The sequence below is a fragment of the Nycticebus coucang genome, chromosome 18 (genome assembly GCF_027406575.1).
Source record: "Nycticebus coucang isolate mNycCou1 chromosome 18, mNycCou1.pri, whole genome shotgun sequence".
NCBI classification, from domain to species: Eukaryota; Metazoa; Chordata; class Mammalia; order Primates; family Lorisidae; genus Nycticebus; species Nycticebus coucang.
The window spans coordinates 47,209,185-47,224,852 of NC_069797.1; the positions used below are offsets into that span (position 1 = coordinate 47,209,185).

Below are 15,668 nucleotides of genomic sequence, written 5' to 3' on the forward strand. Positions count from 1 at the left end.
AGGCTGAGGCAAAAGAATCACTTAAGCCCAAGAGTTTGAGGATGCTATGAGCTGTGATGCCACAGTACTCACCAAGGGCGACACAGTGAGACTGCCTCAAAAAAAAAAAAAAGGAATGGTATGAAAGACCAAACAACAGATAAATGAAACTTTATTTTTCATCTTTTAAGGATTGGACATATGAGGCTTGACAATGACTTCCAGCTTGGTGCTGGATCAGCAACCCTAGGTGGACTCAAGCTGACCTCCTTATGGTCTCAGATAAAGACCAACTATGGGCTTGATTACTCATTTCAAGTGTGGGTGTGTAGAAGGGTTGCAGAGGGCATGAAAGGAAGCAGGGAAAGAGGAGAATGTGCGAAGGAGAGACAGGGACACACACAACATCCACACACACTGACACACACACTTGCTTTTATTTTCCTACATCTAACCATAAAACATTGCTATATTAAACTGTGGACATTCCAGCATACTATTTATGCTAACTTCCAGCCAGACGGTAAACTGTTTGTTTTACAAATATAAGTTCATTAATCTTCATAATAACTATAATATAATAGATGTTATTATTCCCATCTCAAAGATTAAAAGACCAAGGCCGAAAGAGTAATTAGTCCAAGGTCACATAGCTAGTACATGGCAATGATAGAATTCTAATCTCTCGAGACTCCAGAAACCAATGTGTCAATGTCTTTTATCATGTTTGCTCATCTATAAAGTAGGGAGAATAAAACAGATTGCTTCATAGGAGTTGTAAAGGTAAAATTAATAAAATCATAAACAACTACTATGAAAACTATAAAGTATTATTGATATTAACAGAGACACTGTATTAATAGATTTTTTCAAAACCCCCCTTTAAAAGCAACATTAATAGATTTAATGTAAAATTAAACTAACCTCATCTAACCATATACAATCAAAACCTTGTTTTCTTCTTGCCAACTTTCTGCTAAACCTTTGCTTTTGAATTAAAACTTTAAGAGGGTCTGTACATACATAAAGCATGTTTTACTAATTCAGAGCAGCCTGACCCCCCCATACACAGTTTTCTTTCTTTACCAATGACATCTCTCTATCATAGTTCAACGCCCAGCTCATTATTCTCTTAGATTGTCTGTTTCTGTTCCTCTTTGTAGGAAAAGAGGGGGAACATTTTACAAGGGAAGGATCAATACCATTTGATTAACACCATGAACCTTGGATGGGTATTTTTTTTCCCCAGTACTACTTTGTTTTAGTTTCAAAAGACTTGATAGGGAAGTAATGAGAGTATTTCTTTGTGCAACAATCCTTTATTGATATCCTCAGAAATGTCTTTAGTGTACTTTTACCTCATAGTTCATGTGTTATTCAACTTACGGCAATAGCAAACAATTCTGGATCTTGAAATAAGAAATTTCTGTAACAGGGTAGGGTAAATTTCTGTAATTTAATGTTTTAAATGAAAACATTTAAGTATTATGTAGATTTTAAAAATTCCAACAATTTTATACTTTAGAATGATCCTGAGATTAGAACAGAGGTAGAGCTATCCCTTATTAAGTTTATTTTCGTTGAGATTAACATAAAACTTGTTTATATTTTTTTGAATAAATACCAACTAACTGAAGGAGTCTATATTCTATTCTATTTTTTTTTTTTTTCAATCTTTGAGTAGCTGGGACTACAGGTGCCTGCCACAACGCCCAGCTATTTTGATGATGTTGTTGTTGTCATTGCTGTTTAGCAGGACTGGGCTGGGTTAAAACCCACTAGCACTGGTGCATGTGGCCAGTGCCCTAACCACTGAGCTATGGGTGCCGAGCCAAATATTTCTTTCTTTCTTTCTTTTTTTTTTTTTGAGACAAAGTCTTACTATGTCACCCTTAGAAACCAAAGGAGTCTAGAAGTGACCATTAATGTTCTAATTTGGAATGATCTGTAATTAAGTATTTATCACAGGCAAATCACAATATATATGAGCTATCTATAGATAATTTAGAAGTGATTTTTTCTTTTTTTTAAAATCCAAAGCACTATTTTTTATTACCAATGTTAAAAAGTAAAATTCATTTATGCTGATATTCTCTCCAGGAAACATGCTAAGCTCAATTGTTAGAAGTGATTTTTTCTTTTCTTCCACTCCTCAGAAATATTTTGCCTACCACGTGTATGGAGAATAAAATAGAAATGAATCAACAGTATTTCTGCCCTAGAAAAATGTTCCATCTTAATTGGCATTTTAATATTTAATAAGTTACTCACCTAAATACATTTTTTATTAACTATTTTTCTATTACAAAATCTAGCATCTATTCCTATAGCCACTGGTATTAATTTACCTCAGTTTATTCATCAACGCAAGATCTCTTTAAGCAGACCTTTCTTTAGGGTTATCCGACATCTAGCTTATTCTTAGTTCTGTGCTTTTGACTGTGGTGCTTCCTTAACTTGGGACAATCTCTTGCCTTCACCATTTCCTTCAAGATTTGGATCAAATCTATCTTTTTCCAAGACATATTTCTTAATTTCTGTATATTATGACAGATCCCTTACTATGTACTAATTTTGGGGGTGGAGAGGAGAACAAAAAATTGAATCAAGAGTTGGAAGCTTTCGTGTCTGTTCTAAAATCATTCTCTGGAATACTGTCTTAGCTACACTCAGTGTATAGGTTCTATATCATTATTACTAACAATGGTAACAAAATAATTTACTGATGGGTCAGCTCCTGTAGCACAGTGGTTACCACGCCAGCCATATACACCAAGGCTGGCAGGTTCGAACCTGCCCTGGGCCAGCTAAATAACAATGACAACTGCAACAAAAAAATAGCCAGGCGTTGTGGCAGGCACCTGTAGTCCCAGCTACTTGGGAGACTGAGGCAAGAGAATTGCTTAAGCCCAAGAGTTTGAGGTTGCTGTGAGCTGTGATGCCACTGCACTCTACTAAGGGAGACACAGTGAGAGACTCTGTCTCAAAAAAAAAAAGAAAAAGAAAATTTACTGAGCCTATGCTTTGAACTAATTACAAGGCTAAGTGCTTGACATGCATAATATACTCAGAACAGCCCCATGAAGCAAATACTTCAAGGTTACAAAGCTAATAAGCTGTAAGTGAGGATTTGAACTTCGAAGCTTGCATTCATAGCCAGGTGGTAACAACATTGTGTCTTCCCTGTATATCATATACTCACACCACTCACTACTTGTTTCCTTAGTTGACTTTGTTCATGTTTTCACAATATTTGCATAAATGTGTTATTCATCCCTAAAACAGTATGCTTTTTAGGAGCATCGAAGCCACCCACATCCTGCTCTAATTAACATAGAACATTACAAATAGTAGCTACTTGATAAAATAAACACACACAAACGACATCTACAAATACATACATATATATTTAAATGTTTTCTAATCTGAATAAAGATTTTTAACCTCACGTTTTATTTCACAACATACCATTAAGTCTCCTATAAAATATCCTAATTTCTTCATAACTCCTATTATACTATGTTTTCTACACGTAAAACATATTCAGTATATGCTTACTGAAAAAATAAATGGCTAAAAAAGGCAATGAATGTTTAATTGCTTTAGAAGTTAAAAACATACAATGCACATATAAATGTTACATAATAATTAATATTTTACAGTATAATCGAAGAATAAAAAACCTTGACTTTTGATCCCTACCTCCTCATAACTGCTTCCTTCACCTGTCTTTTTCTTCTCACCTGGGCTCCCAGTTTAAAATATATTATTAAGAGATGGAAATTAATTCTGTAATGGGAATGACGTTAATAGAATTTATAAGTGTCAATAAATCCCATTAAGTAAAAAGGCATATAACTTATGGCTAAAGATCGCTATTAGCTCAGTAATTATGAGTCAATAATAATGAATTCACAATACTGATGACCTTTCTAATTTATAGTCACATGATTTCTTCCAAAAAACCAAAACATATTTCTTTTCTTAAGCTCTGCTCCCTTCTATAATTTGTTTTCTAAAGGTGCATTTACCATATCTCATCAGTATTTCACTAAACGAAGACTTTTCATTTTTTGACTTCAAAAATTCATTAGTTTTTATAGCTTCAAAAACACTGTTATAATAATTCATCTTTTAAAATGTCTACTCCTTGTTCAGTGAAATTTCCAATAAAAGTCATAATCTAACAGGGATCACTGGATAATGCATTAATTTTGCTCTTTTGTTCATTGAAGGAGAAAAGTCATAAAGCATCTCTTCTTTAAAGTCTATTGAGTTATATTATTTTTTTTTTTTATTGTTGGGGATTCATTGAGGGTACAATAAGCCAGGTTACACTGATTGCAATTGTTAGGTAAAGTCCCTCTTGCAATCATGTCTTGCCCCCATAAAGTGTGACACACACCAAGGCCCCATATTAAGTTATATTATGTACTCCTCATTGAGAGAGTAATTGAAAAAAAACAACAGGAAAAAGGAATTAAATGTGCATTTACCTGTATCAACCATATCTGTAGTGCTGTTGTCTGAAGAAGTAATTGGAGTCTGTTCTGTTTTGCTGCATCCAATTTTTATCTGTGAAAGAAATGAAGAACCTGCAATGTCATTTACTAAAGTAGGTCAAAGACCAGATCGGAAGCTCATGTTAACATAAAAGGAATGGTAAAAGAAATAAAGCAATATTCCAAAAAATATGAAACCTCTAAAATTTTGGTATATTCATCTTCTAAAAAAGCAATTCAGAATTGAAGGTAACAATGTCCAAGTATAACAAAGTACAAGGCCATGTACCTTGTCTTTTAAAAGTTATTATAATTCCAAATGACAAAGTAGAAGAAGCACACAGAAAATCTTACCCTCTGCCTCTGATCAGCATGGACCTAAAACTGAAGTGACCTTGGATGAATTTTAATCTGCTGGGTGAAAGCTCCCTATTTCATTTTATAGCTAATATAGATTTGAAGAATATATTCTCGATCCTGTAATTGTGATTTGTTAAGACATTGTAGCTGTTAGTAATTTATTATATTAATTTTGATATGGAAATTCCCCATTTTGCATGATTCCAATAGGGTGAACTATGTCCTAGCCCATGTATGTGAGGGAGGTGTGTCTACCTTGGGTGGTGTTAGGATGAGCCTCACTTTGTAGGAAAGAAGTGAACGAACTCAAAGGGAGATTGCCTGGCTTCAGTGGAAAACAAAAATAATTACTGGTTCATATCAAAAACTGAAACTAAATGTGACAATCTTAAGTGCTGAGTGACAGCTAGGCATATTTTTATGGTACCATTTTGTCATGCTGATATTTTCTAACTGGACACAAGCATACTGACTTTGAAAATGATGTTTTTTGATAACAGAATAAAAATCTAAAGCAAGAAAAAAGGAAAAAATCTTTTAAGGAACTATCACTAATTTATCAAAAAAAAAATTACTGAAATTACAATTCTATATGTATTTCACCAACCTAGAAAATAAAGGGATTCTATGGACTGCATATGTAAACAGAGAAATTTAAGATTACCTGACTTATCTCATAAGAAGGTAAAATGGTGTCATTAATTTTGGGAGTGGATGAGGTCTTTGGAATTAGTATTTCATGGGGAGAAGAAAGAAGACTAAATGTTGAGGCTTGAGGTCCATGTTCTTCTGACGCTTCTAAAGACGCACACAGTAGCTTTTCTGGATGATTGATATCAGGTTTTTGTCTTATGAATGCTATCTCCCAAGTAGATTCTGTCCTAGTATAAAAAAGAAATCATTTATAGACTTGCTACAGATACAGTACAACTGAATTCCAAGATAACATTTCCAATATTAAAAAATATTTCTTAAGTCTAAAGTACTTAAGACATCTTAAACTACTATTTTAAGGAGACATGCTAAATGACTCATTCTGTCTTACAGATAGAATAGTTACCTCAATTTGGCTTTCGCAACAATCCTTTTTGCTTCTTCAAATGATACACCAATCATTGATTCCTTGTTTACGGAGACAAGTTGATCTCCTGGCTTCAAACGGCCATCCTAACAGAAATGGTAACATTTATAAAGAAATCAATGAGGTATTTTTTCAAAAATTGATTGATTCAATTAAAGCAATTAAAAGTTTCTATGAAGAATGTCTTAAAGAGAGTAAAAAGAAAAATCTTATTGAGACGCGATAGCAAAATGTTTTAATGAAAGCCTGGCTTGGTGATAATATACATGAGTCAAACTGAATCGTTCATGGGTTGCATGAATTGCTGTGCATGCTAGAAGATCCTAATATAGTAGGACAATACAGAACAGTACATGGGGAAAGAGACTCGTTCTAAAAACTTAGTACTATGGACTTGATAAAGTAGGCTGAATAATCACGGGGTGTTTTGGGATACAATACGTAGTCATTTAGGTTTCTAAGCATTCCTGCATCTTTCTTCCCACCAAACTACTCAATGTGGATTTACCTGACATTTAGATTTTTGAAAAGGTAGTCAAAGATCTTAATTATATTTCCTAGGGATCTTAATTATATTGATTCTACTCATATTTCAACTCACGATTAACATCTTTTTTTTTCTAGATCTGCTGTTCTTCCTATAAGTAAAGCCTATTTGGCTGTGCATATAGTGTTAGCCAAGTCCTGCTACAACAGTTATACGCATAAGTGATGTTTTTTCTCATATTTGATAAATATATAAAGAAATACACACTTGTAATGCTAGAAAAGACTATGTATACTGAGAAAGTATCTACCTACTATATGATCCTACAAGTTCAGTAAAACAAAAGGGCTAGTTTTAAGATTTTATAGATACGGTTCTGTACTGCCTGGGACCAATTTTATTAGTTTCATTACCTATGCACTTAAATCAATTACACCCAGATTATACCCAAATACTTACATACCTTAGCTTGTAATTTGATATGATAAATTTCAGTTTGAGGACATTCAGTCAACGTTAAGGTGAAATGGTAATAAACAAGGAAAACAACCTCATTGCCACAGGAAAAAGGATGAGGCTAATAAAAGCTCGGGAAGAATAAGCACAATATTCTGTAGACAGCTTATTTCTGGAGGAGGCAAGGGATGGGGATAAGGTGATCAGGGAAAAGCAAATAAGAATTCTCAATAGGATTGAAGATAGCACAAAATTTCTATTATGTGTTTCTTATTGTACTCGGAATGGATTCATCACAGGTGTTTATTTTATCATGGTTCACAAGTTAGATATATGTTCCAAAATCCTTTTATCTGTGTCAGATATATTATAAAAAAATTCTCCATCTCAAACACAGAATTCCATCTTTATTTGAGAACTCCATCTCAAATAAAAAGAAAGTTCATACAGTTTTCCCTATCAATGTACCTGACTAGCTGAATTACATTTTGGTTCTGTATTTCAGAACTACCCTGTTTTCCCGAAAATAAGACATCCTCCGAAAATAAGACCTACTTACAGGAAAGATAAGACGTCCCCTGAAAATAAGACCTAGCGCATCTTTGGGAGCACACCTTAAAATAAGACACTGTCTTATTTTTGGGGAAACAGGGTACTATTGGAAGCAGGAGTTAAATAGAGAATTTTTTAATCTAATTTTTAAAATAAATAAATGTCATTGTTAAATCCAGTCCTAAGCCAACCATTTGGAATCCAGAAAATAATTCCTTATTGAGTTTAGCTTAATGCAATAGATTTTAACTTAAATTTAATGACTATACTATTATTGACTTCTATCTCAAAGCCTTACAATAATTTAGTGGTGGGAAAGGGGGAAATAAAGCCCTACATCATTCCAGCGAAGCACTTAAAGGATACGGATAAGGAAAGCAAGTTTCTTTTAGAATTGTTGGTAGACAGTAAGTATCAGGTTATTATGTTTTAATATAAATTCTCTCGGCATTTACAGTGCTTTCCTTTTATTAAATTTCCTTGAAAAGAGAAAATTCTATAATGAGGACTAAAAGTCAGGTGGCAGCTGTTTTTCATTTGGGCAGGAGGCTTCAGAGGCAACAGACTGAAGAGAAAAGAGCATGGGGTTTGGCAGCCAGATAGCCTTGAATTTGGATTTGACCTGAATGACTTCTATCTAGATCTTTACAAATATTGAGAATGAGAAGAGGGGATGGGGGAGGTACACAGTCTTGTTCACAAGGAATTCAGAACTAAATTCTAAATTATGTGGAAGTAGCTCCAGGATTCATGTCTTACAGAAATCTGTCAGGATTGTGGAAAAAAGGGGTACAGAAAATAGAGGTAGGCAATGGAGTTTGATCTACCGCTCCACATTCTCCTCTCAGGCTGCATAGTGTCAACAAAACAGAAGAAAAGCTCGCAGGAAGGCGTTTTAACCTGTCTTGTATTAAAGTATACCAACGTGTTAAAGGAGCATTTTCCAGCAGGAGAGTCAGAGAAGAGAAGGGTGCCTCCTGACTATGACTTCTGGTGTTTATTTTTTTCTTTTTAGAAAGTATTCACAGCAGTTAGTTTTTTTTTTTCTTTTTTCTGGGCCTCCTAGAATAAGATCTTAGCTGATCATGTAAATTTCTGAACCTGTTTAAAAGTCAGAACCTGCAAATGAAAACAAAGCTATTTCTGTAAAGTCTGGCATCCTAAGGGAGTGAATTCTGCCCCAGCTGGATTAATGTATATGCGAAGATACTAACTTCAGGGAGATGCTGAGACCTCTTCCACACCATCTAGATTCCCATTCAGCAGTTACTGAGCAACTGCGCCATGTGGCAGGCAATGCGCCAAGCACTTTCTTACCTTGAACTTCAGAGTCTGAATTCCTTGACACTGACATTCATGCAGATGTTGAAATAATAATGTATTCCTGTCCACCTAAATACTTCTGTTAAAAACTACCAGCACTGTTCATTTCTGATTGTGACTTTGACATAGTTTTCTAAATAACATATTACCATATTCCAGAAACCATCTTATGAAGGATGATTCTAACTTGACGATTCATTGTTCCTATGCTAAGGAACTCACTCTCCTTCTGCAAGCATTCAGATTCTTTTTTCATGCTTTTACAAGCTGTAGATTGAAGATATCCTTTTTTAATGGCAGTTATTATTGTGAACTTAAGTAAGCTTTTAACCTGAAACTCCCTTTATTTCCAGCTGTAAAGTGAAGATACGTACCTACTATACAAGGTTGCTTTAAGAATCAAATAACATAAATTATAGCACACTGTAGGTATTAAATAAGATGAGGTGAATCAGACTTCCCTATCTGTTGTAGACAGTTTTCACAATGATAGCAAATTTCATTATTATTCTTCAAGTTGAGAATAACATAATTTGATGTTGCTTTAAGGACTGCCCACTAGTAGGAAAAAGTTGAAACTTCTTAACTTTTCAAACCTGGCATAACAAACTCTCTGCAAACTACATTTTGTAACCTGATCATCCACCTTTCACCCCAGCACATAAATTCTTCATTCTATTCCCAGAGAATGCTCCTCAAATCAGCCAATACAGGATCTTTCCAACGTCAAGGCTTTGACACATACCCATTCCTTTCTAGAAGGCTACCATCCACTCTCCCACTTCTCTGTGATGAACTCTGATTTTCAAAATCATGGCCAAATTTAAACACTATCTCCAATGCAAGTTTTCTCTGACTCTCCAGGATTTACTTAATTGTTCCTGCCTCTTTACCCCAAACCCCTTTTCCTTACACACGTGATTACATTTGCTTTGTCCTGTCTGTGTCTGTTTACATCTTCCTCTCCTTGCCCCTGCACCACCGCATATTAATCCAGCAAATCCCAAACCAGGAACACCACTTCTCTCAGGGGCCAGAACCATGTCCTTTTCGTGGTTGTTTCCCTGGCATAGTGCTAGGTACACAACAAGTCCACAGTAACTTCAACAGGTCCAGGAAACGGTCTGAGAAAGGTAAGGGAGCCAAAGCAAATCATGGTGGCTGCTGTTCCTTCAGCTCCCACCAAGGGGACTGGTGTCTTCACATGTTGCCAGAGGCTTCATCCTGCTGTGTACCTAAAAGCCCTGGTTCCCGTTCCAGTGGTATGTTCATCATATACTGAAAACTGGTCTCTATATGCCCTTCTTCAATTCCTCGTCAGCAATGACTAATCACTGGCACCTGTATCTGTGTGATCATTGTCTCTATCTACCGGGACTGACTAAAAAAATCCCAAACTCATCAAATCTAAACTGCTACTTTTGTAAGAGACATCATTTTATGATGCACTAAGAGAAACAAATGTTGCCACTTATGACATTGATGTTTAACCCCATCGTAATTTTAAGAGGAGATATGAGAGGAAAACAACGTACATACACACATACGCACACTCTGAAGTATATTACATACTCATATACGAGGTACATATGTATATGTGTAGCTTATATGTGTGTATTTTAATATATGTCTCTTAGAATCAACTAAAGAAAGTAAGAAATACAGTACCAGGTCTGAAGAGAAGCTTTTGATTTCTGCCTGTTTTCCCTATTTTATTAACAAAGACAAAAGAAAGAAATGAAAACATTGGAGAACTTCAAAGTGTCATCTAGAATCTGCTCCAAAGAGCCAAGAGAGAGAGGAATCTGATGTGCAGCTCAAATGCTGGCAGTGGAATGGTGAACAGGCAGATCACTAATCCTCTGAAATGGGACAGCAATCTAAGGGACCATTTGTTTGCAAATATTAATTGAGCAATGAGCATGTGTCAGGGCACCACACCAGAGACTAAAGGTATTACTGTGAATCCAATCATATAGAATCCTGGCCCTTAAGAAACATACTGCCTTGTGCTAGAGGCAGGGTTGATAAAACAATCATAAATATCAGTGTGTCATTACAAACTGGGATAGGTGATATGAAGGAAAGGGACTGGATCCAGGAGCACATACAGGAAGAATAAAACTTAGCCAAGACTGGGAGAGAACAAGGAACACATCTCTTAGGAAGTGCTCTTTGAATTGATACCTAGAAGTAATAAGGGAATGGGAAGGGGCTGTTGTTCCTAGTCTAAGGGAACAGCATATAAAATGGGGAAGAAAATGGTCCCTTCCAGGAGTGGGAAAATCCCTTCTGGAAGCATGGAGATGGAAAGCCAGAGAGGTAAAAGGCAGAAGCCACACTCTGTAGAACCTTGTAGGCAACCAAGTATTAGTATGACAGGCTGGACGGAAACAGACATGGTATGTAAGAGCAGACAGAGGTGTTTGGAGAACTAATAAAAACTAATGATGATTTAAAGTATGGCATGAGAATAGAGACCACGAAGCCTGATGGGTTCAAGAGATATTAGTAAGAAAGTCAATAGTATGTGTTAATGAATTGAAGATTGTTGTTGTGGGAGACAGAGTAGTTAAGAAGCTGTTAGGTTTTCTGACTTTGTGTAGCTGGAAGTTGTCATTCACCAAGATTGGGTATACTGTAAGAGGCCCCGTATAAGAAGAGACCAGCAGATGAGGGTATGATGTGCATATCATGGGTTCTGCCTCATTAAGTGCTGAGTTTCAGACATGTTAAAGAGCTCTGATGGAAATGTTGATCAGGGAACTGAATTGAATATGTAGGTATGAAGCTGAAAGCAGTGTCCAAACCAGGAAAAGGTCTAGTATTAAATGCTGAGGACTCCAGCCTGATATGGGACTAGCTCACATGCTGAAAAGAGCCCTGGAGTTCTCTTTAACTCAGTACCTACTACATAGTTTCTTCAACTTATAGGCTGCCCCTTGCTCTTAAGAGTTAGGAAAAATCTTCTTTACTACCTGAACAGAAAAAAAAAATGTGCTCAAGATATCCCAAGTTTGAACTCTGGGTATGTTTTTCAAAGAGATGTGATATTCTAGTTCTACTGAACCAGTATTGCATTCAGTATTGCATTATAGTTTGAGAGGTTTGGAAATATAAATGAAATATAATCTAACTTACAATTATGTTATAAGTTATGTTATCATAACTTATAATTATGTAAGCTTGAGATTACATAATTCTGAACATTATAATGTTAAAACAAAACTACTGCAAGTTAAAGCACTCAAATATATTTGAAAAATATTAATAGTACTCAGCTCAGCAACTTAATTAAGGATAACCTTATGAGCCTGTATTTCCATTCTATGAATCCACCTACTATGTGGAAATTTTCTGCATATTAGAAACTTATCAACATGCTATAATAGTATTTAAGGGAAAGTAAATGTACTATTAATAAATTGTTTTAAAATTAAATTGTTATCTGTTTAATATTTGACAAATAAATATGCATATAGTTCTCCAGACTGAGGAAATATTCAAAAGTAAATATAGCCCTGGAAAATTAATTATTTTTTCCACCTTCCTCTATTTTGACTGTTTTCTTCCATTGGACAAGACCAGGTGTAGTCAAAAAACATTAATAACTCTGTTCTGCCCTCTAGCGGTGGATAGAGAATATAATCCATTAAAAGGTTTTGCTTGCTAATACTCTTTTCAATGAAACTAAGAAAACCAACAAGAAAAAATATATGCCATGGGTATAATTTCTTAGTGTATCAGCACCAACAGAAGACAAAGAGTAATTCAGAATGACTGTCATAAATTTATTATTCTAACTGCAGATATTTTTCATGACCATAAAGAAACACAAATTGATGCTTATCTTAAAGGCAAATGCTTATCACTCATTAGGTTATTACTATTGCATTATATCAAGTGCAGTCTAAGAAATGCCTTAGCTCTACTAAACACACATACACACACATATATACACACCCCTCAGTTAAAAAACTAATGTAGTACTAAACATCTCAATTCTTAGAAGACAAAATCCACTTTTATTTGTTTGAATTTGTTTAAATTCAGCATTTAAATATATTATTATTTGTTTAATAATTTACATTTACTAGCCAAAAACTATAACCTTAGAATATCTTAAAATTATTATATAATACTTAGAACTTGGAAAGTATATTTAGAAGATGCCTTATTATCTGATCAAGTCTAAAACAACCGAAATCATTAACTATTTTGAAAGTTACTAGAAACTGATTGTTTTCTAATAATAAAAAAAAATTCAGATGAATAAACTACTTGCAAAACAAATGTTTGCTTAGGGGAGGTAAGAATATGACTGTTTATTTAACAAAAATGACAAGAATAAACTTAACAGGAAGAGGACCCTTTCTCAAAATCAATAGATTGATATTAATAGAATATTTTATTAAATTCTTTGTATCCTGTATCTCTCCAAAAAGGACTGAATGCAATTTTCAAGAAGTAAGATATAATTACATTATTAAAACAGAAATAGCAAATGAAATCCAAGAGAAAAGAGAATGCAAATAGAATAACCATTCATTAAATTGCTGGGGTTATGCTTAAAGTTTAGGTCTGAACTTCCTAGCAACCAGAGCAAAAAGGATCTCATTATATAACTTATTTCTTACACAGAGGAAGAGAGTAAGACTTTCTAATTCCTTACAAGAAGACATGTTCTAATCTAAATTCTATACTTAATTTCTCATATGGATCTTAATTGTAGTTTTTCATGTGGGCAGCTAATGAGTGTGATATAATTAACAAACTCAGCAAGAATTACTACTACAAATTCAGAAATAAGTAGACTTTGCTGTTTTTGTTTGTTTTGTTTTGCATTTAAGAGATACTAAATGAATTTAGTTCAAGTTCAATTGATACAACTAAGGAAAACTCAGACAAGTACATGGATAACATGTCTTCAAATATAATTTCTTTCATCAGATGTAGAATAGAAGTTGAACTGCATAGCATTTAAAAATGTATAACCTTTAGTTAGAGGGTTTAGTATTTGTTATCTTCATATATGAAGAACTTATTCATCCGTTAGGTTAAAAGTCTGTCTTCTGGGGCGGCGCCTGTGGCTCAGTCAGTAAGGCGCTGGCCCCATATACTGAGGGTGGCGGGTTCAAACCCGGCCCCGGCTGAACTGCAACCAAAAAATAGCTGGGCATTGTGGTGGGAGCCTGTAGTCCCAGCTACTTGGGAGGCTGGGGCAGGAGAATCACTTAAGCCCGGGAGTTGGAGGTTGCTGTAGCTGTGTGATGCCATGGCACTCTACCGAGGGCCATAAAGTGAGACTCTGTCTCTACAAAAAAAAAAAAAGTCTGCCTTTGGCTCAAAGGAGTAGGGCACCGGCCCCATGTGCCAGAGGTGGCGGGTTCAAACCCAGCCCTGGCCAAAAACTGCACCAAAAAAAAAAAAAAAAAAAGTCTGTCTTCCAGTCCTCTTGTATCTTTCACTGAGGTACGTCACAGTAGACATTCAGCTAATATTGTAAATTCGCTGGTAAAGGAGGAAGAGAAACCTAGTCAATTTTGTTTTTGTTTCTGGGTCGTGGGAGGTTATTTACATTTTCATTTTTTACCTTGTAACAATCTCCTCCAGGAATGATTTCCTGAATGTATACCAATGGGCCTTCATTCCGGTTAATTCCTCCTAGGATCTTGAGACCCAGACCTGTTTCCCTGGTAACTGTAATCATCTGAAAGGCAGGATCTCTAAGATAAAAGTAAATTAGCACACACAGGTTAGTAGGCTAGACATCTGTACCTACTTTTTTTTCTTTAACTCTTATTAAATCAAATTCTTGGATCTAGAAACCTAAAATACATTGTGTCTACTAGCAACTACATTTGTAAAAGTATGGTGACCTAAAAGCAATCAAATGGATTTTCTTACTTATACTTTTAGTTTTCTCTACAAAACAATCAAAACAAAAGAATTTATAGTGATAATACTTATTTCAATGGAACAGAACAAAGAAAAGTACTTTAAAAATAGTATCTAAGTAAATTCGAGGATTAAAAGCAACTGAAGAGATTTTCTTTTAGCCAATTCTTAGAAGACATTGAAGGATTCCAAAATTAAATATTTTAATGAATTAAGTGACTTTAAAAGACATGTCTGTATCCTTTTAAAGCAATTCAAATTCCACATGAAAAAAAGAATTATGCTTCTCAAGTTGCATTTCTGAATACACTGGTCAGAGCAGAAACTTTCAGGGTCAAACAAATTTAAATCAAGTATGAAATAAATTTTAATTCTGCCTTCTTATTATATACTGAGAACTGTATTGATCAATAGATACACATTATACCATTTAATTTAATATTTGTAAAATCCTTAAGATTCTTTTCCATGTTTTTCTAAAATTCCAAACTTTCCAAAATTCAGGTAGGTTAATTTGGTGGCCCAAGTGTGAGCGGAGGTTGTCTTACTTCTGAGGCAAAATGTGATCTGAGATAGTCTCTGTTGGTATGGAATAGGAAAAATGAAGCAGACAAAGGGAACTAAGGCACCTCATTGGCAAATCTCTTCAGCAACCTTTTAAACCCTCTAATGTGAATTTCCCTTAATGGGAGCATATATAATCTCCAACATAGATGGTTGCTTCCATAAAAGAGCCCTCTTCTAATCTCAACACAGTATCTTTTATTAACACAGTAGTGTATTCACTTCTAATCTTTTTTCTTTATGAATCTATGTTGTTTTTTTCTGAATAGTTCTTATACCATATAAACATTTTTAGATTCTTTTTAACATAGAATTATTTTTTTTTATTGTTAAATCATAGCTGTGTACATTAATGCAATCATGGGGCACCATACACTGGTTTTATAGACCATTTGACACATTTTCATCACACTGGTTAACATAGCCTTCCTAGCATTTTCTTAGTTATTGTGCTAAGACAGTTATA

The 15,668-nt window shown here is 34.7% G+C and overlaps 1 protein-coding gene across 3 annotated transcripts in view; it reads right to left on the minus strand.

Moving 5' to 3' along the window:
- Positions 1 to 15,668, minus strand: part of STXBP4 (syntaxin binding protein 4) — a 208,461-nt gene that overhangs the window by 169,215 nt on the left and 23,578 nt on the right. For 2 of the 3 annotated variants that reach the window (XR_008375460.1, XM_053568302.1), the window contains exons 4-7: positions 14,334 to 14,466; positions 5,902 to 6,008; positions 5,506 to 5,722; positions 4,476 to 4,554 (exon numbers count right to left, since the gene is read on the minus strand). Coding sequence is in view for 2 of the 3 variants with exons in the window: in XM_053568302.1 (XP_053424277.1) it covers positions 4,476 to 4,554; positions 5,506 to 5,722; positions 5,902 to 6,008; positions 14,334 to 14,466 (536 nt within the window). In the remaining variant the exon portion in view is untranslated. The remainder of the gene's footprint in view (positions 1 to 4,475; positions 4,555 to 5,505; positions 5,723 to 5,901; positions 6,009 to 14,333; positions 14,467 to 15,668) is intronic. The other variant, XM_053568303.1, reaches the window with a different exon arrangement.